The sequence below is a fragment of the Gopherus flavomarginatus genome, chromosome 1, assembly GCF_025201925.1.
Source record: "Gopherus flavomarginatus isolate rGopFla2 chromosome 1, rGopFla2.mat.asm, whole genome shotgun sequence".
NCBI classification, from domain to species: Eukaryota; Metazoa; Chordata; order Testudines; family Testudinidae; genus Gopherus; species Gopherus flavomarginatus.
The window spans coordinates 77,961,802-77,986,173 of NC_066617.1; the positions used below are offsets into that span (position 1 = coordinate 77,961,802).

The 24,372-nt window shown below is 39.0% G+C and overlaps 1 protein-coding gene across 3 annotated transcripts in view; it reads right to left on the reverse strand.

The window, feature by feature from the left end:
* The window catches only part of LIN7A (lin-7 homolog A, crumbs cell polarity complex component), a 62,953-nt gene that overhangs the window by 19,862 nt on the left and 18,719 nt on the right, over positions 1-24,372 (reverse strand). For 2 of the 3 annotated variants that reach the window (XM_050935854.1, XM_050935853.1), the window contains exon 2: positions 15,034-15,152. In XM_050935854.1, the coding sequence (XP_050791811.1) occupies positions 15,034-15,152 (119 nt within the window). Of the gene's footprint in view, positions 1-15,033; positions 15,153-16,506; positions 16,648-24,372 lie in introns of all 3 variants that reach the window. The other variant, XM_050935862.1, reaches the window with a different exon arrangement.

Here is a 24,372-nt window from a genome sequence, read left to right on the forward strand (position 1 = left end):
GTATATACTTAACAACACTAACAGGTGAGCTAAGAAAGAAGGTGATCTTGTTTGCACTATTGAAATATTGATCCCAGTAAAACTGAATTGATTAGAACAGGATTCATAATATGGACCTTCCTGCTTGTTTGCAATTAAATAACATTCCTATGGCAACTACAGCAATTGCTTGGACAGAAGAAGAGTATTCATGTATTTTTATCTGACTAGTATAAGTTTTTTTTTTTCCTTTTTGGGGAAAAAAGTTAATGGCAACATCTCCTCCTCTTGCTCATCATTTTATCTCCTTGTGCTCTCTCTCTACCCACCCCCGCTTTCTACCATCTGTTCTTTAACCTCTTCACTTTCATATGCTTCCCTGCTGCTTAGTTCCCTATTTCATTTGCTCCAATATATATGTGCTATTTGGCTATATGATCCTCTGTCCCCAGACATAATTACCCTGCAGACTCCAGTCTCTGGGATGACGCTTGCGCCTTTCCTCCAGCTACTATGTAGCATCAGGCTCTTATGAAGGCAACTAAGCTGCTCTCCCTCTCCTTTCCCCATTATTATTTTTTTAGGCCTCCAGTCACCTCTCCACCTCTGCACATCTTTAGGGGCAATCAGAAACAAAGACAGTAAGTGCTGTGTGACCAGATAGCTCTCTCTGGAAAACCAACACGTGCTCCAAGGACTGTCATTGGTGGACCATGGACCACAGTTTGGGCATCGCTGAGCTAAGACTGTTAATTTTATCTTTTTTTTCTAGTCTTACAAGTCTGCTTGGGGACATGTTTTATGTTACTGGTTGTCTGATTGTCCTTGTGCCAGGCTTCTCTTCCCCAGGAATGTTTAGCCTCTGAACACTATCTTTTAATTTCTACTTTCAAGTAAGAAAAATAGGAATAGGTTACTGATTACAATTATTTCAGCACTTACACAAGAGTGCCAGTAAATGAGAATATGCCAAAGTAACAGCATCAGTTAAAGAAATAATTCAAGACAAAAAAAAAAAGAGTCCTTTACAGAAGTCACCAACTCAATGAGCATAAAAGGTTATCTCTGCCAATTATAAATATTTATGTAGATATTTTAGATCATATGGAAAAACTAAGGACTCCATGCCAAAACCAAATCAGAGACTAATCTATAAAGTCAGCAAGTGACAGATGATAAGTTATTTTTATTTAAAAAAAAAAAGGAAGGTGGGAAACTTATATGATGCCAAACACAACTGTGGGTGTATATATGTGGATTGATGCACGGGTGGATTCAGAGTTCTGTAGCTTTCTCCATACCCACTCATGTGATGTTTCCCTCCTCACTGTTCCTTCATCCCAACCTCGGGTTAGTCTAGCCTGGCACTTCCACCCTGCTAGTTAGGAAATGCTGTACTAGGTCACTGTGAGTAAAGAGACTTGCCACAGCTGGGCTAACTGTTGTGTCCCCCACTCTCACCACATGCAATTTCACATATTTCTGTTTTTCTTGTGTGCTAATTTTAGATGATCTCATGAGGTAAACAGGCTCAGGAGGGCTAAGAACTGGATAATAAAAGAATGGTAATATATTTTCCACCTCAGTAACAAGTTATAATTAAGATACCGTAACACATTACTTGAACACCTATGGTCCATAAACCAGTAGTATGGAGAGTTGTAGATCATGGGTTCTGGCTCTTCCTCTTCTTCCTTTACAGCTGTCAAATAGCATTAAAGTACAGCTATACAGATATTATTTTCCAAATTGCTTTCCCATAGTGATAGTTACCACAGGGATGTTTTGCTCTCGAGAACTGGGATGGGGGATATTTTGTATGACTCAGAATAGAAGAGGGAGTATTCAATGAGGCAGTCTCTCTAAATGGCAGTTCCCACCGTGGAAGACTTTAAGAACCTCTGCTGCTAACAAATATATGGCCATCTAAAAACATCATGGTTGTCACTATGTTGCATATCCTATCCTCTTGTAACTTCATGGTGTCAGTGGATGCTCCTTTTCCACAAGCACAATGCCCTATCACGTGAATAAATGGAGGACTGATGTTAGGATTGCATGGCATGCAATGCGCGGTCAAATAATTCTGGATAGAACCAGAATTAGGCACTGAGACTTTGTGTGGGTCTGTTTGTATACATATAATACACACACAGATGTACATACATTGTATATAAGATCAAAATTATTCTCAGTTTTGCAGTCTGAAGCACTCTGACAAAAGGCCTCTTTTTAAAATGGACAAAACAAACATGCACCTGGGAGCGCAATAAAGTGAAAACAACTGAAAAATGAAATCCCTGCGGAGAGACATTTGTGACATATTATGAGTTTACAAGAAATAAAAAAAAATCTATATTACAGAAGTTGTTTCCTGTAGCTACTGAACTTTGACAACTTACAGAAAAGCTGTGTTTTTTATTAGCTAGCACTGTAAGAAGCAGCTATTTGTATGTGATCAAATAAATATAAAGTGGTCATTTAGGCTGCAAGCATTTTGAACATTTTGGTATGGTAATCTTTCATTAGTCTGTAAGTAGTTTTGTGTTTGCATCAGGAAATTTGTTAGCAGCTACCCTCAGAGACAAACATCTGCATCATTATCACAGCTGTCAGAACAATCCCCTACAGTGCAGCCACACTGTGTCATTTTGCCTTATGCAGCACAGAGGATAACTCATTAAAAAGTCCAAACCTGCAAATGAACTAAATCTCATTTAACCTCCTGAGGTGATATGACAGTTTTAATTACAGAACATATGAAAGAAATATATGAAAATGTAAAAGTTAACATTTGTAATATGAGGATATTTTATTAAAACATTTCTTTCAGGGGAAGAAAAGAAACTTGGTCAGTTTTACCAAAGTGAAAAATGCTCTGAATCTTGATACTTTATTAAACTATCCTTAGGCAGTGAAAAAAATCTGCTTTGGGGTTGAAATATCTTCCAAAATAATTGAAGTTTAACCAATGTAAGGGGAAAAGTTTTTTAATTTAAGATGTCACACATTCTGTAGGATCCAGTTAGAGCCTAAACATTTGTTTTGACCCAAAAGATCTTTTTATCTTGTTTTCTGTTGCTTTTTTAAAAATACTTGATAGATACTTGGATACCATGCTGATGGGGCCATATAAATACTTAGCTTAGTCTTTGAGTTACCAGATGACCTTTCCCATTAATTTTTATCAATACTATCGGTTGCTACATTTCAGCTTTCATTTCAATCACCCTTTAGCTGCTAGTGCCCTTTTCCATCTGCCTTCACATCTCTCACTGTAATTACATATGCTTTGTAAAACTGGCAGCTGTAACAAACAGAATTGGTTGGATTAGTGTCTTGCTCTAGTTTTGGGACTAGGTTTTCTGCATGCTTGTAAGCGTGGGAAGGAAGGGACAAGGAGAGTCTTACTCCCTCTTTCTGGGCTTTTGTGCAAGGGCTGGACACAGTCTTGGTGCTTGAATTCCTGCAGTGTGAGGACTGTGACTGTTCTATGCTGAAAATCACAGTGAATGATCCCCAGGGCGTAGGATGAACTTGGGCCATGGTCTCACTCCCTTCTGTGTTGGCCACGAGAGCATAACAGATGCACGTAGCATGCATGCTGTCATGTCTTCCACAGTGTGTGCTCTGACATGTATTGGATGAGTCAGACAGAATGCTCCTGGTACTGCTGCTAGGGCATGATATCTCTACACGCCCTCCCTTCCCTCCTGCAATGTGATTTCTTACTGAAAAAGCCAGATATAGTAACTGAATTTAATTTACATTCTAATAAGATTATATACATTAGACACTGAAAATACCTATTAGGTCATTTGGCATATTTCCTTGTTCCTGAGACAGACTTCCAGAAGCACAGAGCTCTCCCCATTCCATTTGAAATAAATGGGAGTTGTTGCTGCTCAGCACCTCTATAGAAAAGGCTCAAGATTTCTCAAGTCTGGACACCCAAAATCAGTAGCCTTTTTTGAAAATACTGGCCTCGGTATATCTTTAGAGGCTTTTACAGAAATTTATAGCAGCTGGAAATGAGGAAGGGAGCAACCAGCTCCCAGCAGACCACTTATAATCCACAGACCATAATTTAGTAACCCCATCTCTCAACTCATTGCCTATTCTGGTTTGGAGAAGTATCTGAGCCTTCAATAACACACATTCCCTTCACTTTATCAGTGAAGGTACGGGCTGCAGACCACTACAGCTCTACACCAAACATAAACAGCTTTCTCGGTGCCTTGCCAAAAATCAGCAGCTGGCTAAAGCTGAGCACATCATCCTATTATCTGAGACCATTCCAAGTGTTTCTTCTCCCTGGCTGGAATGGAAGTAAGAGAGAGTGAAACTATATGTTTCTATTTTTAGACACTTGGGAGGCAAACAGATAACATGGGGTTCACAGAGGTAGACTTAGAATTAGACAAACTTTTTTTCCCCCTCTGAGGGAGTAACCCAGAATTATAGATTGAAAGACACTTCTCAAGAATTTCCTAAAAGACTTTGGTGGATGGGAGTAGGGAACCACTGGGGGCTGTAACAAGGCAGGAATGCAAGTCTGTAGTAAAACTGCACTGGTCCACGCCAGTGGACTGCCAGAATAAATATTTTTCTCATCAGTTCACCTGGCTGCAGATTTCTCTGCTAATGAAGAAGCAGGCTTGAGATGAACTGCAGTAAAGGCTATTGTTATTCTCCAGAGTTTTATATAATCAAATATGATACTGCGACTCTAAACAAAAATGATAATGTGGGGAAAGCAAATAGGTTGCTGATTTGCATATCCAATGTTGTATTAGAACAATCTTCCATGAAATAAGTAACTGCAGCAAGCTCTGTACAGAATTAGCTAAATCAAATTAGGACAGTTTAGAATTCTAGCAATTATGCAGCACCAACCTAGCCAAACATTGACATGAGAGAAAAACAGTGTTATTGTACTATTGGGTGTTTGCAGGCTTTTTTGGAATATTGGTTTTTTTCCCCCTGGGGCACAGCTAAGCAAGCCAAGCACAAATGCAAGTAGTTATATAGCCAGCAGCCATCCTCAACAACTGATCTTTAATCAGTACTTCTCATTGGTTTCAATCAGAACTCTCCATTGAAGCCAATGGGGAATACTCTGTAAAGATCAATGGTTTGATATGGCCCTAGATTCTGGAATATAACATCTGTGATATCAATGTATTTAGCTCTAAGCTGCTTTTAAAAAAGTGACAACGGCAGCTGCTTTAAATCTCTAGTGAAGTCATGGGGATCTTGTAATTGCATAGAGGCTTAATAACGTCTCCTCTCAGATAGTGCTTGGTCTGCCTGGTATACTCATATATAATTGCCATTAATGAGGGCCATCTGCCTAGTGACAAGGTAATCATTCCAAAAATTCATTCAGGCAATCCAGTGCATTCAAGAAACAAAGTAAGGATACATCACTTATGTTAGTAAGATGGTGACAAAGACAGAAGATAGTTATACATACAGAGAACATGAAAAGGTGGAAATACGCATACCAACTGAAGAACCTTTTCATGTTCTCTGTATGTATAACTATCTTCTGTCTGTGTGTTCCATTCTATGCATCCGAAGAAGTGAGCAGTAGCCCACAAAAGCTTATGCTGAAATAAATTTGTTAGTCTCTAAGGTGCCACAAGTACTCCTGTTCTTTTTGAGGATACAGACTAACATGGCTGCTACTCTGAAGCCTGGTAACTACAGGAAATGGAATGCATCTAAGAAGGTGAACTTATACAAGAAATATGATCTCTGCTTATTTAAACCTCAAGTTATTCTAGTTTCTGAACTTTCTAAATACTTTATACTCTATGGTGGGAATAGGGAAAGAGGCAGGTTGTTTAGTGAGATTTGACCAGTCATTGCCTGTCCTAATTTCTAAACATGCTCCCGACAAATACTGCAAAGTAACCAAGGGAGGGAGGATAAAATTCACAGCAGAGCAGAGGTGGGCAAACTACGGCCCGCAGGAACCTCCTCTGAGCTCCTGTCCCAGGAGGCTAGCCCCCGGCCCCTCCCCTGCTGTTCCCCCTTCCCCGCAGCCTCAGCACGCCGTGCTGCTGGCGCAGTGCTCTGGGTGGCTGGGCAGCACAGCTGCAGAGCACAACCTGACTTGGTGCTCTGTGCTGTGCTGTGACATGGCTGGCTCCAGTTGGGCAGCGCGGCTGTAGCGCTGCCAGCCACCAGTGCTCCAGGCAGCGTGGTAAGCTGGAAGGGAGTGGGGGGGGTTGGATAGAGGGCAGGGAAGTTCGGGGTGTGGATAGGGGTTGGGGTGGTCAGAGGCAGGGAACAGGGAGGTTGAATGGGGACAGTGGTCCTGGGGGGCAGTCAGGGAGCAGGGGGGGTTGGATAGAGGGCAGGGGAGTTCGAGGTGGTAGGGGGCAGGGGTGTGGACAGGGGTCGGGGTGGTCAGAGGGCAGGGAATGTGGGGGGTTGAATGGGTACAGGGGTCCCGGGGGGCAGTCAGGAGGGAGGGGGAGTTGGATGGGGTGGCAGGGGGCAGTCAGGGGTGGAGGTGGTCAGGGGACAGGGAATGGGAGGGGGAGGCAGATGAGGCAGGGGTCCCCGGGGGGCATCAAGGAATGGAGGTGTTGGATGGGGCAGGGGTCTTGGGGGGACCATTGGGGGAGAGAAGCAGGGGGGATAGGGGGCGGGGGCAGGGGCAGGGGCAGGGGCCAGGACACGCCTGGCTGTTTGGGGAGGCACAGCCTCCCCTAACTGGCCCTCCATACAATTTCCAAAACCTGATGCAGCCCTCAGGCCAAAACGTTTGCCCGCCCCTGCACTAGAGTCTCATTACACTAATCCTTAGTCATTCAGAAGTCACCACTGAACAAAATTAAATAACTCCCTTTCCCTATAAGTACGAATATGATGTCTTGGTAGAATTATTACTATTTTATCACTTATTTCTGCATAGTATTTTACTGAAAATCTTAACACCAAACATCTCATGTCTACAAAGTATCATGCTCCCCACAGAACTATATATATAAATACGGTCAGACAACTCTGAGTTTCACCCTTTATAGCTCTTATTATTATAAGATACAACCATAAAAAGCTAGAGAGGTTAAAAAGGGTAAAATTTTGCTCTTGCTAGAGGCCTGATCCTGAACCCACTGAAGTCCAGGGGGTTGTTATCATGGACTCCAATGGGAATAGGATCATACCTTTTTAAATTGGTGCAACTTCACAGAAATCAGGAGAATTGTACGAGTTTAACTGAGAATATGGCCAGGATCTGACTCAATATTTCAAAACCAAAGATTGAAATTGCAGATTTAACATCCAATAAAAGCAACTGTAACACAAAGATGCAAATGCAGCTCTAGTGTAAGCATGACAAAAAAATCTCACTGAACTTGGCCCAAAGTCCAGCTTTAAACTGTTTCCAAAATCTGTTAGTTTGGAATGAAAACTACATTACTAGTTTTAAACTATTACAGCCCTCTCTTTACCTGTTAAGCATATGAACTGAAATTACAATATGAACTGCCAAGAACAAAACTTCACAAAGAATTTTGCAACCATAAAGATTTCTTTAAGAAATTTGAAAGCTGCTTTATACAAGATTTAAAAGTCAATTATGTTCTGGGGGACAAGGTGGATGAGTTAATATCTTTTGTTGGACCAACTTATGCTGGTGAGAGAGACAAGCTTCTCCACTTACACAGAGCTCTTCTTCAGTAATAGCTCTGTGTAAGCTCAAAAGCTTGTCTCTCTCACCAGCAAAAGTTGGTCCAATAATAGATATTACCTCACCCCATCTTGTCTCTCTAATGTTCTGGGACCAATAGAGCTAAACAACACTGCATACGATTATGTTCTGCAAAGCAGCATACTATATCTGGGACAATTCCATATGCAGTGCTGTAAGATTGTTCCTGCTAAATTAACAAGAATGTGTTCTGAAACTATTTTTAATCTATAGTTTTACTTGGTATATTTTATATAACCTGTAATTTAAATGGTAAATCTTGTTTGCCTTATTCAGATGAGTAGCCTCCTTGGCCACCAGTTAACTTACGAAAGGTCCAGTTCTTCCACTTTTACTCATGTTGAGTAGTGTAGTACCTTAATTTCAAAGGGTAAAAAGAGCAGAACTGGACCTTAAATTTGGGGTTTCATATTGAAGTTAAAGGACAATTCTATCCTGAAAATTCTATCATCTTCAGCCATGGGTCTTCTCCCTGTGCGTATTCAAAGTAATATTTTAGTATGTTTGCACACATGTTGGCTCTGTAGGTTTACATAGAGAGAACAGGATTCTATTTCTGCTCCTCTACCAGCTACAAAATTATCTAAAATTCTGCCTTCGGTGATGGGGGGACAAAAAAGCAGTTAAACCAGTGTAACGGAGAGCAGAATCTGAACACTGGGGTTGCTCAGCTGTTACAGACTGTAGAATTTGGCCTGCAGAATTTTTTTTTTTTTTTTTAAACAGGTAGGGTGAGTGATTCAGCAGGCAGAAAGAGTGCAGCTTAACTGTCAAAATCTAGGGCTGGCAGTGAGAGAGAAATAATATTGTACTTGTAAACTGAGCAAAAGTTGATCTTGGAACCCCTGAAACACAGAAAAACCTGGGACTGTCTGATGATTTCTAGAACAACACTTAAAATTTCTAAATAAAGAACTTTCTTATAAGAAAGTTAAGGTGGAGGGAGTGTGAGCTGAGTCTAACAAACACCCCAAAAACATTGCACTGTGTACAGCTTTTTAAAAAGAAATCCCAAATGTTAGAATGACAAACCCTGAATGCTAGAACTAAGGTGAATAGTTGAAGGAATCTAGCCAGATTCCTGCTGTCAGGTAATTCTTCATTGTTCAATATCACCGTACCCAACTTATACTACCCACCCAACTTTGGTGTTTCTCCCTAATGTTTGCAAAAATATATGAAGTATGAAAGTAACTTATTAAGGGACTATAAACCAGCTGAAGAAAATAATATAGTCACATGTAGCAGTGTGGGATTCTAGTGCTTAAAATCACTGAGGCATGAAAATTATCATCCATTATTAATAAAGCAAAATCACTCACATGTACCATATCCAGGAATAGTGACAGAATATGGGCTTGTAAAAAACCTTTTAAAGGTGGGAATAAATGTTTCTCACTGAATTCTAACCTAACATTTTGGTAACGAACCCCAGTTTTGATATGATATAATATAACCAAAAGTATTTCAAAAGCACCAGGGGCGAAATCCTGGCCCATTAAAGTCAATGGGAGTTTTGCCACTGACTTCAACTTAGCCAGGATCTCGCTTCACTAGTTTTATTACGTTTTCTCCGGAAAGTACTCTAATCCACAGAGAAAAAGCGTATTTTAAATCAATAAAGTCTTTATAATGACGCTTCCTCAAAACAAATTCTGTTCCTTCAGATAATCCCATACAAAGTACTCAGCAGCTATACAGTGACTTTTCGTAAACCATGTCTGCTGCTCTCTTTTAAAAACTGTTGACAGTCTTGGAAAAATAGCATCAGATGATGACCAGATATTTGGGTAGAAATGTTAAAATAATAAAGCAATAAGACAATGCATATTTTAGCTTCCCTGGTTTATAAACTAGACAGACTTTATTTAGCCTTCCCAATCCTATTGTACATGAGATTAATTTATGTAATAAATTATCCATTTAACTGATAGAGGACATTACAAATCAAATTTTATTTTAAATAACATTCACAGAGAAAACTGGTCCCAGTGGTGCTGAATTTTATTATTATATATTTAGTTATTTGGTATGGTGGTAGTGAGGCACTGATATCTTAATAAATATAGTTGTTTAACCTACAGGTGAACAAAACTCTTCATTTCCAGAACCTTTTAATATGCAACTTCTTAAAGGGCAACCTCATACTCCAGGAGAAATAAGGGTCTGTTCATATGTATTACCTTCCACTGTTGATTACCAAAAGGCAAAAGCAATGTAAGTGAATTTTATTTATTAATTTGTGCCACATCTTTTGCTGATGATTTGTTATTCTTTTGGTTCAGCAATGTATTCTAACACTTTCTGTATATAGCTATTTAAGATGTATTGCTAATAAAGCTCTGCAAATGGCTGGGTTTTTTTTGGTTCACTAGCCATTCCAAAAAATCCCCCCTCCCCCCAAAAAATAGTTTTAGTGAGAAAATTCCAGCTTCTAGTCAATTGAAGTCAAAAAATATTTTCACATGAAACTAAATATTATTTTGTCTCACCCAAAACAAAATACTTCATTTTGTTTCTGAGCTTTCTTAAACATTTTATTTTTTTGATGAGATTGAAATAAATTTCAAAAGAAAACATTATTTTGAATCATAATTGAAATGTTGTGTTTAAAAATGTCAAAATAAAACTCTGATTTGTTTTCTGATTTTTTTTTAACTGAAACAATTTGGCAAATATGACACAACTTCTCAAAATATTTCAGTTGACCCAAACCCACATTTTCCAATAGGAAAGAAATATCAACTGAAATATTTTGCCTTGCTCTAATAGCCAGACTAAAAGTTAATTTCATTTACAATTCTACATAATTTCATTTCTTTATTTTGCCTTACCCCAAGTATAATCAAACCATAAATTTACATTGTCTTATATTTCTGTATCTGAGTTCATATTTTCAGCAAATGAACTATGTCATTCAGCCTTGCAGTCTAACACCTCACTTATACTTGATTTAAAGTAATAATAGGAAAGGTGCATGCCTTAAGAATTGGGTTGTTGTATGATGGCCAGGACTGGAGAAGAACCTAACTTTTTCCAGGCAACAAGGTAGTAACCCTTTACCTTTCCCTGTATCTAGAGAACTTGAACTGTCTTAACTCTTACGTGGAATTTTTAATATGATTAGGACAAAATGGGTTTGTATGGCCATTATAAAAAATTATGTTCTAGACTTCACGGTAGGCCTCAGGGAGCTTAGTTGTGGAAACCATATACCATGCCAATGGACTGAAAATTGGTGCTTCCATTTTCAAAAGGAATTATAACATAATTATATATTTCAAATAGCCATTCATTATTTCCAGGGCCAATAAAAATGTCTTGCCAATTTGGGACAAATACCTCCAAGTGATACTAATATTCAGCTAAGTGAGCACGCCAGTTAATTATTTTGTTAGCTCTTTTTACATTAATTGCCAATTCTTGACATGGCATCTTAAAACCACCTTGTGATTTAAATCAAATTTATAATTATTAACTACAATAAGGGTCCCTTTTAAAAGAAAACGATTGTTCCTAACAAAGATTAATTTTTTTGCCAGTTTGGGGGTTCCATTAATACAATGTGTTACAGCCATTTTAATAGGTTGCTACATATTGGATTTCATATTGTTATATCATCATCTAGCCTAACATTTAATGCCCTAAAGGGTAATTCCATTATACATTAATCTGCTGCATGTATAGTTAATTATAGATGAAATATGGCTTATCCCATCTATCATGCATTTATTCATTTTACAAATTAGATTTATCACACATCTTTGACCACCTATGCATTCTTCCCAATAATCCATTTCCCCGGTACATGTTTTAATATCCCAACCCCTGAGCAGTTTCAATTGGCCACTGTTTTTCAAGATCTGCTTTCCAGAGAAATGTTTTCTTCTCCAACCTCAACCCCAAAGTGGAACTTTCTCCACTAAGATACATAATGATTTTTTTCTGGCTGGGGCTGCACTGGGTCTCTGCAGGTATCCTGAGCCTCCGCCTGGGGGAGAGAAGACAGTGCCTGGTGCATCTGTAGTCAGGTCCACACCTTCTGCCTTCAGGCCCTGCAGACTCCTTTATAGTGCAGGTAGCCTGGCATGGAGTGTGCTGGCACATGCCTTCCTCCACCACCTCTGAAGGCCACGATACAAATGACAGTTCTTATCTCTACCTGAGAGGTCTCTCCTGAGACCTCTGAGTTACCAGTCTTTTATGAGAACCTTCTCAGGACCTGGACTCTAGCTTCAGCGACCAGATCTATAGCAGCATCCGAGGAGAAGGGATCCCCTCCTTATATATAACCCCCATCTATGTGCATAGATTGTGGAGTCCCCTGTGGTGCACTGGAGGTTGATCCTGGCTTGCACCATCGGAATCTGAGATCTCCTGGCCTATGGTCGGAGGGACTGGTGGACCCTGCGGTGTTCGGCCAGTTCATGAGGCTGCCCAACCTGCATGACCCCATTGTGTGCTCAGTCTCCCTGCCAGTTCCCTTTGTCGTCTCTCTTTGACTTCATTCCCATCACTGTTTTTGCATTTGTTGTCACCAGTATTTACTTGAGGCTTGGGTTCAATTGCCCCTTCCCGTCAGTTGAAGGGGAGGGCCCTTTAGCTTTGGGCAGGCTTAGGCCCACTGTCTCCCAGTAATCACAACAGGACCACACCTTCCAACTTTGGCAACAAATGAGGCAGGGGGTCTAATGGACAACAGTCTCCTTCACTATACATCTGTGATTCATCCCCAGAGCAGGTCCAGCCTGTGCACTGGGTTCCTGTTAAAAATGTGATTGTGCAAAGACTGTATCATAATGCATATGCAACGGGATGCCCAAATAAGATTTCACAGGGAACCTTAACTCTGGCAGTTCACAACTTCTTCTTAATACTTGGATTTACTACCTCCTCCACACTGCTTTGATGTCAAGTAACAGGGGGAGCATTGAAAGCACAAGAGAGACTGACTCCCTGCTCTGTGCCTGGGTCCACAGCAGCCCCCAGCAACCAGGAGGAGCAACTGAGGGAAAGTCCTGCCTTGCCTTGCCTCACCTCTGCAGTCCCAACCTTGAGCATGTAGATGGAATGATTCTGGGAATTTAGCTGTCAAACTCTAAGAAGTCTCTGCTGAGCATTGTGTGAACTGAGATTTTTCAAGGGCTTGTAAAATGGACAAATTTGGGCATTTTTTTTTCATGGAAATAGGAAAAGGCACATCCCTGACAAAAAGGCAACTCCTCCTGCTAAATTTCAAGCCATTGCTCCAATGCATGAAGATGCTAGAGTTTCTCTACAAAATAGTTGCAAGAATTTAGCAAGAGCAAAACAACATATTTTCCCCTAATATAATTCTCAGAAATGGTGGAAACATTTTTGCTGAAACTTTCTGAAAATCTTCAGCCTGCCACAGACACCCAGAATGGAAAAGTTTAGCCCTAACAGTTAATTTGGCACAGTATAAGCAACTGAAACAGGGTCTTATAATAAGATATGTCGCGCAACCTTATTTATTGGGTGAGCTACCACCTTCACCTATAACAGATGAATAGATTTGTGTTAATTTAATATAGCTGAAAGTTTTCACAAGAAAATCAGGACTGACATGAATAAAAACACTTTTTTTAATTAAATTTCCTTTTTTTCCACACTGATATTTAAAAAAAGAAAGAGAAAATAAATATCATTTATGATAGTTGGCACAATTTACCTGACCACTCATGTGGAGTCGGTCAACTGTAAATAAATAATTATAAATATCCTAAAGTGAATATTATGTATTTACTAGTGTAAAACAGTAAAAGAAAAATCAGTTTAGTACAGGATGGTTTTACCCAATAGCCCATAAAAGCACTTACTATGCCTTATAGATGATCCTGTCAAATTCTCCTTAAATATTTTTAGTTCACTGAACTGATAGTGCATTACAATCTAGGCCATTTCCTAGCTTCCTATGCCCCAAACCTCTTCAAAAAGCTACATGTTTGTTGCTGTTGAGAATATTTTCTGCTGATGAATATAAATGTGCTAGGATTTCATTGGTAGTATTGTAGAGATAGCAAAGCTCCCCTTTATAACTTGAGTGCCAAGCTGTGCTCGCTCTCTCTCTCTCTCTCTCTCTCTCTCCTCTCTCTCTCTCTCTCTCTCTATAAAACGTTCTGTGCTTCCTGCTGTCAATGAAGGAAACATTTAGCTAGTTAAATGAAAAGACTAGCCAGGATATCAGCATCTTAGAATAGAAAATGCCATTATGTACAGTCTTGGAACCGTATTTCCCTAAAAAGTCTTTAAAACTGTGGGCTATTTAAGTGGAAACCTCTCTGTTTCTTGCAATGCAGAATATATTCAGTAAAATAAAGGTATGTTGCACGTTGCCGATAAACTAATGTACCTTCCCTTTTTTCTTCCTTCCAGCCATTAATGAAAAAAAAAATCACAATCAATGCACTTCTGCTGCCTCAATACCAAAGACTGCAATCCTGCTATCACTGAAGTAAACGATAGAACTCCCATTGATGTCACTGAAGGAAGATTAGTGTTAGGCATTAAATAGATAAGCACAAAGGAGAACCGAGAGGCTTGCAGGTTGCAAGCTGTAAACTGTTGTCTCCATAAGAATGTTTCCAATCACTTCAGTCTGGCATACAAATAATGTTTAGTTTAGTAGGGAAATAATCCTAAACATTTAGGAATCCTATTGAACTGATTAGCTTCATTTGTATCTTCTGTCCAAGAAATTGTAAAGTGAAAGATAAAGCATTATCATTTACATATATGAAATTTGGTTCACATTCCCCATGGTATGCTTACAAAAGAGGGTTCCAAAAAGGAACCAACTCTGTAAAACAAAAAATCGGAAGCAGCCTTAACTATTGTCTCACTACTGTGAGCCCAGAACATGTTTTACTGCTTTAGAGACATCCTAGCTGAGTTTGTATGGATATGTTGGAGGGCAAGGAGAGATGAGAGCACAAGGAGCTCCTTCTCCCTCTGTGTACCTGTGTGGGAGGCAGCCACAATTTATCACCAACTGCCGGAGAGTGCAAGGAGGGCCTTTGCGCACAGATGGCAGGGTAATGTTCCCAGTCCTCAGCACTGGCCAGTGGCTACAACTTTCTAACACATACAGCATGACCTCACTTCTCTGTACAGGCCTGATCCAATGCCCGCTGAGGTCCCCTGAAGGAGTCCCCTTAACATCAGTGGATTTTGGATTAGCCCCACATTGTCTCTGCATAATGACTTAGAATCACATATCCTTTACTGTGGTGGACAGTGTGCTCCTGCTCCCTCAATGTTTACAGGAATAAGGCTATGCTAAGAAATGACTTTCATTTCCATACCTCTCTGATAGCTGTACAAAACTCACTCTGCAGTACTTTCTTTAGGGACTGTAGCTTGTGAACTGGTACTTCTCCGGACTTCTGTAGTTTCTCCAGTAATTCAATTGCTCTTGCAACATCTGAATGGGTAAAAATAGGAATAAAGTCAGAAAAGCAGAGATTTGACATGTAAGAATGATTAATGTTACAAATAAGTGGTACAGTGGTGATGAGCAATATTTTCAATGCACAATCAGCTTTGTCAATGCTTAATTTATTTGTTTTTGTGTTTATAACTCTAACAGACAAGAAAAAGTTCATTTCTGCAGGTAAACCCCTTGAAATGTATACATTACCTTAAACTAATATATGTGTAGGCACTGCTGTTCAGAAATCTGAATCCTTCAGTACTGACATTACATGCATATTTATCAATTACAAGTACTCTTTTCTAGAAACAGATACCAGTGTAAGCAGATAATATACAGTAGTATGTTTAAAACAGTTAGAAATACATAATTGCTTCCTTCTGCATTAAAGAGAACAGCACCAAAAGGTACAGGGGCATGCTTTCAAAGAGTCTGAGTTAAAAATAGTCCTTATATATAAGTCCATCTGGTATGATAATGGATAAGGAAATAATTTAATCTTTTCTTTGTACGAACTTGGAACTATATACTAATATTTTCTTCAAGAATTGTTTTGCCTGTTGTTATAAGGCGGCTTCTCTAGTGATTAGAGCACTTGCCCAGGGCTCTGAAGAGCCAAGTTCAATTCCCTGCTCTGCCATGTAGTTCCTGGATGACTGTGGGAAAATCACTCAGTATCTCTGCCTTGGTTCCTCATCTGTAAAATAGGGATAAAAGCACTTTCCTACCTCACAAGGATGTTGTGAGGATAAATATATTAAAGATTGTGAGATGTTCAAATAAGGTGGTGATGGGGACCATATAAGCATGCTGGGTAGTTATTTGTTCCATGTATTACTTGATGGAGGCTATCCACTGATCAAGTGAGGGAGCTGAGTCAGTCCACCTAGTTAAAATACATTTCTTTGCAAGAATTAACTGAAACAAGCAACTGAGCTGTAAGGGGTGGATTCTAACCAGTGGTAGCAATTGCGGAAGCTGCAGCATAGGCAGGGCTCAGACATTTTTGCTACCATGTCATAGAAGCCTATGTTACAACTTCTGCTGCAGGAGATGCACTGGAGGTGAATTACAGCCACAAAATTTGCGGAGGTGGATGAAGTCTGGCAACACTGTAATGATGTCTTGATTGTTTGGTCATTCCCATTGCCTCTAATGTAGACTTATTTTCATTTCTACCCGTGACATCACTAGCCAATTATACCAAAATACTAAAAATATCATAGTGTAGTCATATAGTGACTAAGGGAATATACAATGCTACATGCATGCAAAATATTTGAGGCATTTTAAATGTGATTTAGCTGTGTTTAAAAATAAAATCTTTATAATGAATGGAAATTACCTTAAATAACCCTCCTTCCCCATGATAAAAATTGTAGTGTTTGTTACTGGGAGATTACACTAATTGAAACAATTCTTAGAATCCTCGTCTTGCAGTTTAGCTCTTCTGAGCAGATGTCCTATCTGGCACAGACATGAGAAGCTATTTAGAAGTGGGGAAAGGATGGCTTCAGATGAGTGGTTTAAAGTATATTTTTTAATATTCATAATAATAGTTAGTTTTGTTCTTTGCATTTTTATCTTTCTCACAATGAAATACCTCCAAAATGGCTCTTTACCAGATTCATAATTTTGACATTTCCCATTCAAACTGAGGTTCACAGTTAGTTAATTTTTAGACTTCCAGTCTTTAGTCCTTGGCCCCAGCTTCAGCTGCTCTGCTCTGTGCAGACAGTACAAAGCAGATGAAGGACTGCATCTGAGAATTGCCCAATACTCTTGCTGGCATAGCAGTTCTGATTGGACCTCTGCAGTTGCCATAGCTTAGAAAAGCCCTTCGGCTGCTCTAAATTTTTTTGGTTTTGTTCTGTTTTTACCCTTGTTAGCCCAGTTTAGAGCTTCCTTCCTAGCCCTCCTTCCAAAATATACTGAGCAGAAGCATAGTGCAGCTGCTGGGTGATCCCCCCACTATTTTATTCCCACGTAGCTGTTCTACCTCTAGTTCTGTGGATTCTCTGCTTCTCCCCAAGTTCACTATGGTCCTGATCCAAAACCTATTAAATTCAGTGGAAAGACTCCCACTGACATGAGTATTCTTTTGGCACCACTTTGGGAAAGTTACCCTATTCTTAAAGCAAATGCTTAATTAACTCTAGGCATGTCATTGTCCTATTGAAATCAATGGGTTTTAAGTATATGCTTAAAGATAAACATGTGCTTAAGTCCCTTCCTGAATTGGTGCCTGGATCATTCACAGTATGATTAATTGCATTTAGAAGTAGGACAAGCTTGCATTTAGTATTGCGATATATTGCAAAGAGGGGAGCATGGTAGTACAAATGATAAATTCATGCTCTCTGATGTGAAATCAACAGGAGGTGAGTATGTCCATTCCTAGGCAAAACTGAGTGCCAAGTTGTCATTTGCTGAAGTAGGCATCTCCCATTTTCTGATAGAGTAGTTGCACATGAATAAACACAAATTCAGGCAGCACTCCATGAAAATGCTAAGAACATAAGAATGGCCGTACCGGGTCAGACCAAAGGTCCATCTAGCCCAGTATCCTGTTTACCAACAGTGGCCAATGCCAGGTGCCCCAGAGGGAGTGAAGCTAACAGGCAATGATCAAGTGATCTCTCTCCTGCCATCCATCTCCATCCTCTGACAAACAGAGGCTAGGGACACCATTCCTTACCCATCCTGGCTAATAGCCATTTATGGACTTAACCACCATGAATTTATCCAGTTCCCTTTTAAAGGCTGTTATAGTCCTAGCCTTCACAACCTCCTCAGGTAAGGAGTTCCACAAGTTGACTGTGCGCTGTGTGAAGAAGAATTTCCTTTTATTTGTTTTAAACCCGCTGCCCATTAATTTCATTTGGTGCACCCTAGTTCTTGTATTATGGGAATAGGTAAATAACTTTTTCTTATCCACTTTCTCCACATCACTCGTGATTTTATATACCTCTATCATATCCCCCCTTAGTTTCCTCTTTTCCAAGCTGAAGAGTCCTAGCCTCTTTAATCTTTCCTCATATGGGGCCCTCTCCAAATCCTTAATCATTGTAGTTGCCCTTTTCTGAACCTTTTCTAGTGCCAGTATGTCTTTTTTGAGATGAGGAGACCACATCCGTATGCAGTATTTGAGATGTGGGAGTACCATCGATTCATATAATGGCAATAAGATATTCTCAGTCTTATTCTCTGTCCCCTTTTTAATGATTCCTAACATCCTGTTTGCTTTTTTGACCGCCTCTGCACACTGCGTGGACATCTTCAGAGAACTATCCACGATGACGCCAAGATCTTTTTCCTGACTCGTTGTAGCTAAATTAGCCCCCATCATATTCTATGTATAGTTGGGGTTATTTTTTCCAATGTGCATTACTTTACATTTATCCACATTAAATTTCATTTGCCATTTTGTTGCCCAATCACTTAGTTTTGTGAGATCTTTTTGAAGTTCTTCACAGTCTGCTTTGGTCTTAACTATCTTGAGCAGTTTAGTATCATCTGCAAACTTTGCCACCTCACTGTTTACCCTTTTCTCCAGATCATTTATGAATAAGTTGAATAGGATTGGTCCGAGGACTGACCCTTGGGGAACACCACTAGTTACCCCTCTCCATTCTGAGAATTTACCATTAATTCCTACCCTTTGTTCCCTGCCTTAACCAGTTCTCAATCCATGGAAGGACCTTCCCTTTTACCCCATGACAGCTTAATTTACGTAAGAGCCTTTGGTGAGAGACCTTGTCAAAGGCTTTCTGGAAATCTAAGTACACTACATCCACTGGATCTCCCTTGTCCACGTTTGTTGATCTCTTCAAAGAACTCCAATAGATTAGTAAGACACGATTTCCCTTTACAGAAACCATGTTGACTATTGCTCAACAGTTTGTTTTTCTATATGTCTGACAATTTTATTCTTAACTATTGTTTTGACTAATTCGTCTGGTACCGATGTTAGACTTACCGGTCTGTAATTTCCGGGATCACCTCTAGAGCCCTTTTTAAATATTGGCGTTACATTAGCTAACTTCCAGTCATTGGGTACAGAAGCCGATTTAAAGGAAAGGTTACAAACCTTAGTTAATAGTTCCGCAACTTCACATTTGAGTTCTTTCAGAACTCTTGGGTGAATGCCATCTGGTCCCGGTGACTTGTTAATATTGAGTTTATCAATTAATTCCAAAACCACCTCTAGTGACACTTCAGTCTGTGACAGTTCCTCAGATTTGTCACCTACAAAAGCCAGCTCAGGTTTGCGAATCTCCCTAACATCCTCAGCCATGAAGACTGAAGCAAAGAATCCATTTAGTTTCTCCGCAATGACTTTATCGTCTTTAAGCGCTCCTTTTGTATCTCAATCGTCAAGGGGCCCCACTGGTTGTTTAGCTGGCTTTCTGCTTCTGATGTACTTAAAAAACATTTTGTTATTACCTTTGGAGTTTTTGGCTAGCCGTTCTTCAAACTCCTCTTTGGCTTTTCTTATTACACTCTTCCACTTAATTTGGCAGGGTTTATGCTCCTTTCTATTTGCCTCACTAGGATTTGACTTCCACTTTTTAAAGGAAGTCTTTTTATCTCTCACTGCTTCTTTTACATGGTTGCTAAGCCACGGTGGCTCTTTTTTAGTTCTTTTACTGTGTTTCTTAATTTGGGGTATACATTGAAGTTGGGCCTCTATTATGGTGTCTTTAAAAAGCACCATGCAGCTTGCAAGGATTTCACTTTAGTCACTGTACCTTTTAACTTTTGTTTAACTAACCTCCTCATTTTTGCATAGTTCCCCCTTTTGAAATTAAATGCCACAGTGTTGGGCTGTTGAGACGTTCTTCCCACTACAGGGATGTTGAATGCTATTGCATTATGGTCACTATTTCCAAGCGGTCCTGTTACAGTTACCTCTTGGACCAGCTCCTGCGCTCCACTCAGGATTAAATCTAGAGTTGCCTCTCCCCTTGTGGGTTCCCGTACCAGCTGGCCATAAGGCAGTCATTTAAAGTATCGAGAAAAAAAGCAAAGCTTGTGATTGTTCTTAAACTAAATAATGAAAACTACCAATGGTAGTAACTTTACCAGTTGATGATATGCTGCCTATTAGTTGTATTATCATAACACCTAGGAGTCCTAGTCATGGGTCAGGACTCCATTATGCAAACTGTGGGAGGCATTACTTTTCACTATCTTGCTTACCATAACAAAAGTCATGAGTACTTTACTTTTTCCATGCATTACTAGGTGAGTATAATACAGTATGTGTATGTAGATGGTGCTCCTGTGTGGGTTTTCAAACCATAGCCACTATACCTGGTTTTCTTGAGTCAGACCTTCACCATGCGAGTACTTACAGTTGTCTTTGTAGTAATAAAGAATCCAGATGCAAATTAGAAAGACAATATAAGCTTTATTAAGAAATGTAATTCAACTGCAGGATCAGGAGAGCTAGGGTTTTATTCTCCCACTGTGAGATAGGCTTGGAATATTGCTTACAAGGTATTGACTTTGCTGGGAGTTACACAGGCTCTGCGGTAAGAGAATAGGGCCCCAGACTCTAATCTAAGCTGCAGAGAACAAGTTGAGAGTGATCTTCACAGACAGTCATTCATATAACGATCTCTATCAAGGATATTAAATTCTAAGCATTACTTTATCAGGACAAAATTGTCCATCGCTGATCAGTGATCATGAAGGCAGGATACTTCCTGCCTAACAGTTTCTCAGAACTGTAAATCCTGCCACTGAAACCCAAAGTAAACCTTTCTGCTGATAACACATATACTTTATTTCAATATTTTATTTCTCATACTTTAAAACTCAAGATGTTCACTAGTTGAGCAAATGCAATTTTTAACTATATAAGTAGTATTGCACACCATTTTTTTTCTAAAATGAAAGTCTAAGAAATACATATATATACTTATTTCAAAAGATGAAACTCAAAATCTTAGATGCTGTTGTACGCTACAGTAAAAGTTGAAGCATGACTGGGGTTTTGGATGCTGAAAACAGTAAATTGTTTACCCTTTGGCCCCAGGAGTTGGAAGATTTCCCAAGAATAGCAGCAAGTAAATAAATGATACCATTTAATTTATTGTTTCTGACACCAGCAAGTAATATAGCACTGGGAGTTTCCATTTGCAGGTAACATAAGGAAATCCCAGTGCTCAGAAAATATAGTGAGAGACTATCAATGTCCCTATTACAAAGACATTTTTTAAACAAATATATAACTTTCCATGTTCCCAAATTCATCCAATGCTGTAAAATAGATGTAGTGATCCAAGCTGTTGCTCTGATGTATTATCTCTCTATCATATTTCTTAACAATGTGCTGTGTCCCTTCCCTTATCACTGCTGGGCCCTGTGCTCTGACTCCATTTGGTAGTGACTTTAGGGATAATGTTCATGGCAGAAGAATATATGAAGCAATAAACAGCTTTGGAGGAGGATTAAATCCCAAAGTGAAAATGAGGAATGTGCTCATGGTCATATCTGTTTGTTCCAAGCAGACACCTTTGTCATGAGCATTATTCTTGTTTCATAAGACAAAACAAGATTCAACACAGACTATAAAAATATAGGCATGAAGGTAAAATATTACCTCATGCGGGTTTGAAACATTGTACTGCTTTCCAGTGATACGCCTGTTGAGGTTAGGCTTGGGTTAGGCTTAGGCTCTAAGGCAGGTTCAACAAGCGTGAAGTTCATCCCTGCATAAGGGCTCAAGTGGAGCATAGGCTTTGTGCTGGTCCTCTGGACAGGGAGAATTTCACCCAACATGGAATATCTGCTTGAGGGCAGAGTTAAAATGTGAATAATAGTTCCAAGGAGTAAGGAAAAAGAAGTGATGTAACTGGCATCTGTGAAGATTTCAAAGTCAGTTGTGAGAAGTTAACATATGGGGTGAAATCCTGCCCCTATTGAACTTAATGGGAACACTTCTCTTGCTTTCAATAGGGCCAGAATTTCCCTTTGGGATTCTTTTCTTGACCAAATCCTCCTTTTGCTGTGTAATTATTCTAAGGAATTAGTTCTGTTTGTTATGAAGAATGGGCAACAAAGTGTTCTCATAATATTTTCTCACGTATTTGTAGAAAGTGTAAATTAATTAATTAAAAATCCATTGAAATTGTGAAACTGTTTTTAAATCACTTTAAAGCTACATTTATATTATATAATAAAGGAAATTAAACTCAGTCTTCTCTCTTTACTATTTCTAATTCACCCCTTTCATCAGTCAGGGAACCAGAGTATTTTTTTTAAACAGAAGCCTTCCAATAATAATCCCTTTGATCACAATTTCATTTGATTGAAATCTAAATTTCAAATGAATTTGTCTTCATTCCACTCACTGATCTTCCATTGAGATCAATGAGAGTTTTGTTTGAAGACTAGGGGTGAATGATTAACTGATATTTTATGTTGAATATATCATAAAAGGAACATCTGTTTATTCTTTCCCTTTTGGATCTAATGCTCCTCCTACATTTTTATTTTTACCAACACCACTTTATACTTCTCTCTTCTAAGCAATGATCTCTACTCTCCCCCCATTCTATTTAATATTCTGTTCACTTCTCCTCTCTTCTCATCATTGAACTCACACGCAGCACTTGAGGAAATAATGTTTCAGCATGGTGGGTCACATTATCAGTGAAATACAGATAATGGTGAGGTGGCTGCAGATGGAACACATTATATCAACGGTGTGCATCAAAAAGGAACATTGTTTTCAGAAAAATTCTCATCTAGTGTAATATTTTTATATTTTTTCATTTGAATGCAGTTTCGTTTGCATTCGTTGGGGACCATAAGCAGGCTATTATAATGTTACTGTACAGACGTAAAGAAAGAGGTAGAAATCACTAGAACATGGAGCTAGTATGATTTCATACTGTGATTAAAAACTGGAACATTACCATGCAGTATTAAATGAAGTAGAATTGTGTAGACATAGCCATGTAGCATAATACAATTGTAAAGGCAGGTCATCTTGCTTGTTTATCACTGTCCTTCGGTCCCTATGTTTAGTCTCACTTCTTTCTAATAGTGTAATTATATATCATTCTCCCCTGCTATCTCTTTATTCAAAACTAATGTCATTAAATACAATTTAGGTAGATCTGCCTGAAATTAATCTGTTGACCATTTTAAACATAAATATTATTTCCAGTATTTTGCATTTCAGATAACTGTAGCCCCAAAACAACCACCAAACCTGGATGCTATGAGAAATAAGGATCCTATATACTCCAACACTGATAGACGTGTCACAGTTCTGTTAGCAGTTTGTAATGTAAATTCTAGCTTTTGTTGGAGTTTGTATAATAGCTGTAACTGATAGCAGAATTTGGCAAGGTTTGTCTTAATTCTAACTCAGGAGATCCAGGAAATTCAGCAATTCATAGAAATTCCAGGATACTTGATTTTAGCATTCTGAATCATTTTGTGTTCAACAGTGACTTGTTTAGTGTTTTCAGTAACTCTTGGAATGCAAGATACTTAGATCCACTATCTACACAAGAGGTAAGAGCTGTACTACATTAATTAATGTATAGTCTTCTATTCCTGTGCTTATCTAGAGATTGCGCTGTTATAATCTGCAGCCCCCTGAACAATTTTTACCCATTGGCATAACAGAGTCTTTTTGACTAGTAATGACAGTGTTCTGTGAAGTTAGTTTTGGTTCAAGCAGTAATTGCTTACATAAGCAATATATGGCTGTTTGTTTTTTTCATCAGCTGGTCTGGAATCATCTTGCTGGACTGCTCACAATAAGGAAATATAAAAATTTCTTGTAGACTAACAAGGTTTTAGATAGTAGACTCCCCACCTTTCTGAGACACATTTTGTCTTTCTACTGCCACACTCACTTTAGGTAAGAAAAAGTTCATTGAAGGTGAAACTGTATTATTTATCAGAAAGAGGAAATATTTAAAATAAACACAAAATGCCATTAGGGATGTCACTGCAATTAATAGTAAGAATACACAGTTTGCCTCTGACATTTCAAAAAACAGCTATTTAAAAAGCTCACCAAGGCAGAGTAGAAATACACCCAGGGCAGTAAAAAAGGGAGAGTTTCAGCTAATATGTTGTTTGAAAATCTGAGGAGACTTGGGCATTTCATTCTCCCTCATTCAAGTGTGTCTGAAGATTTTATCTAGTTAGAAGGTAAAGCGTTTCAATCAAATAAATCCTT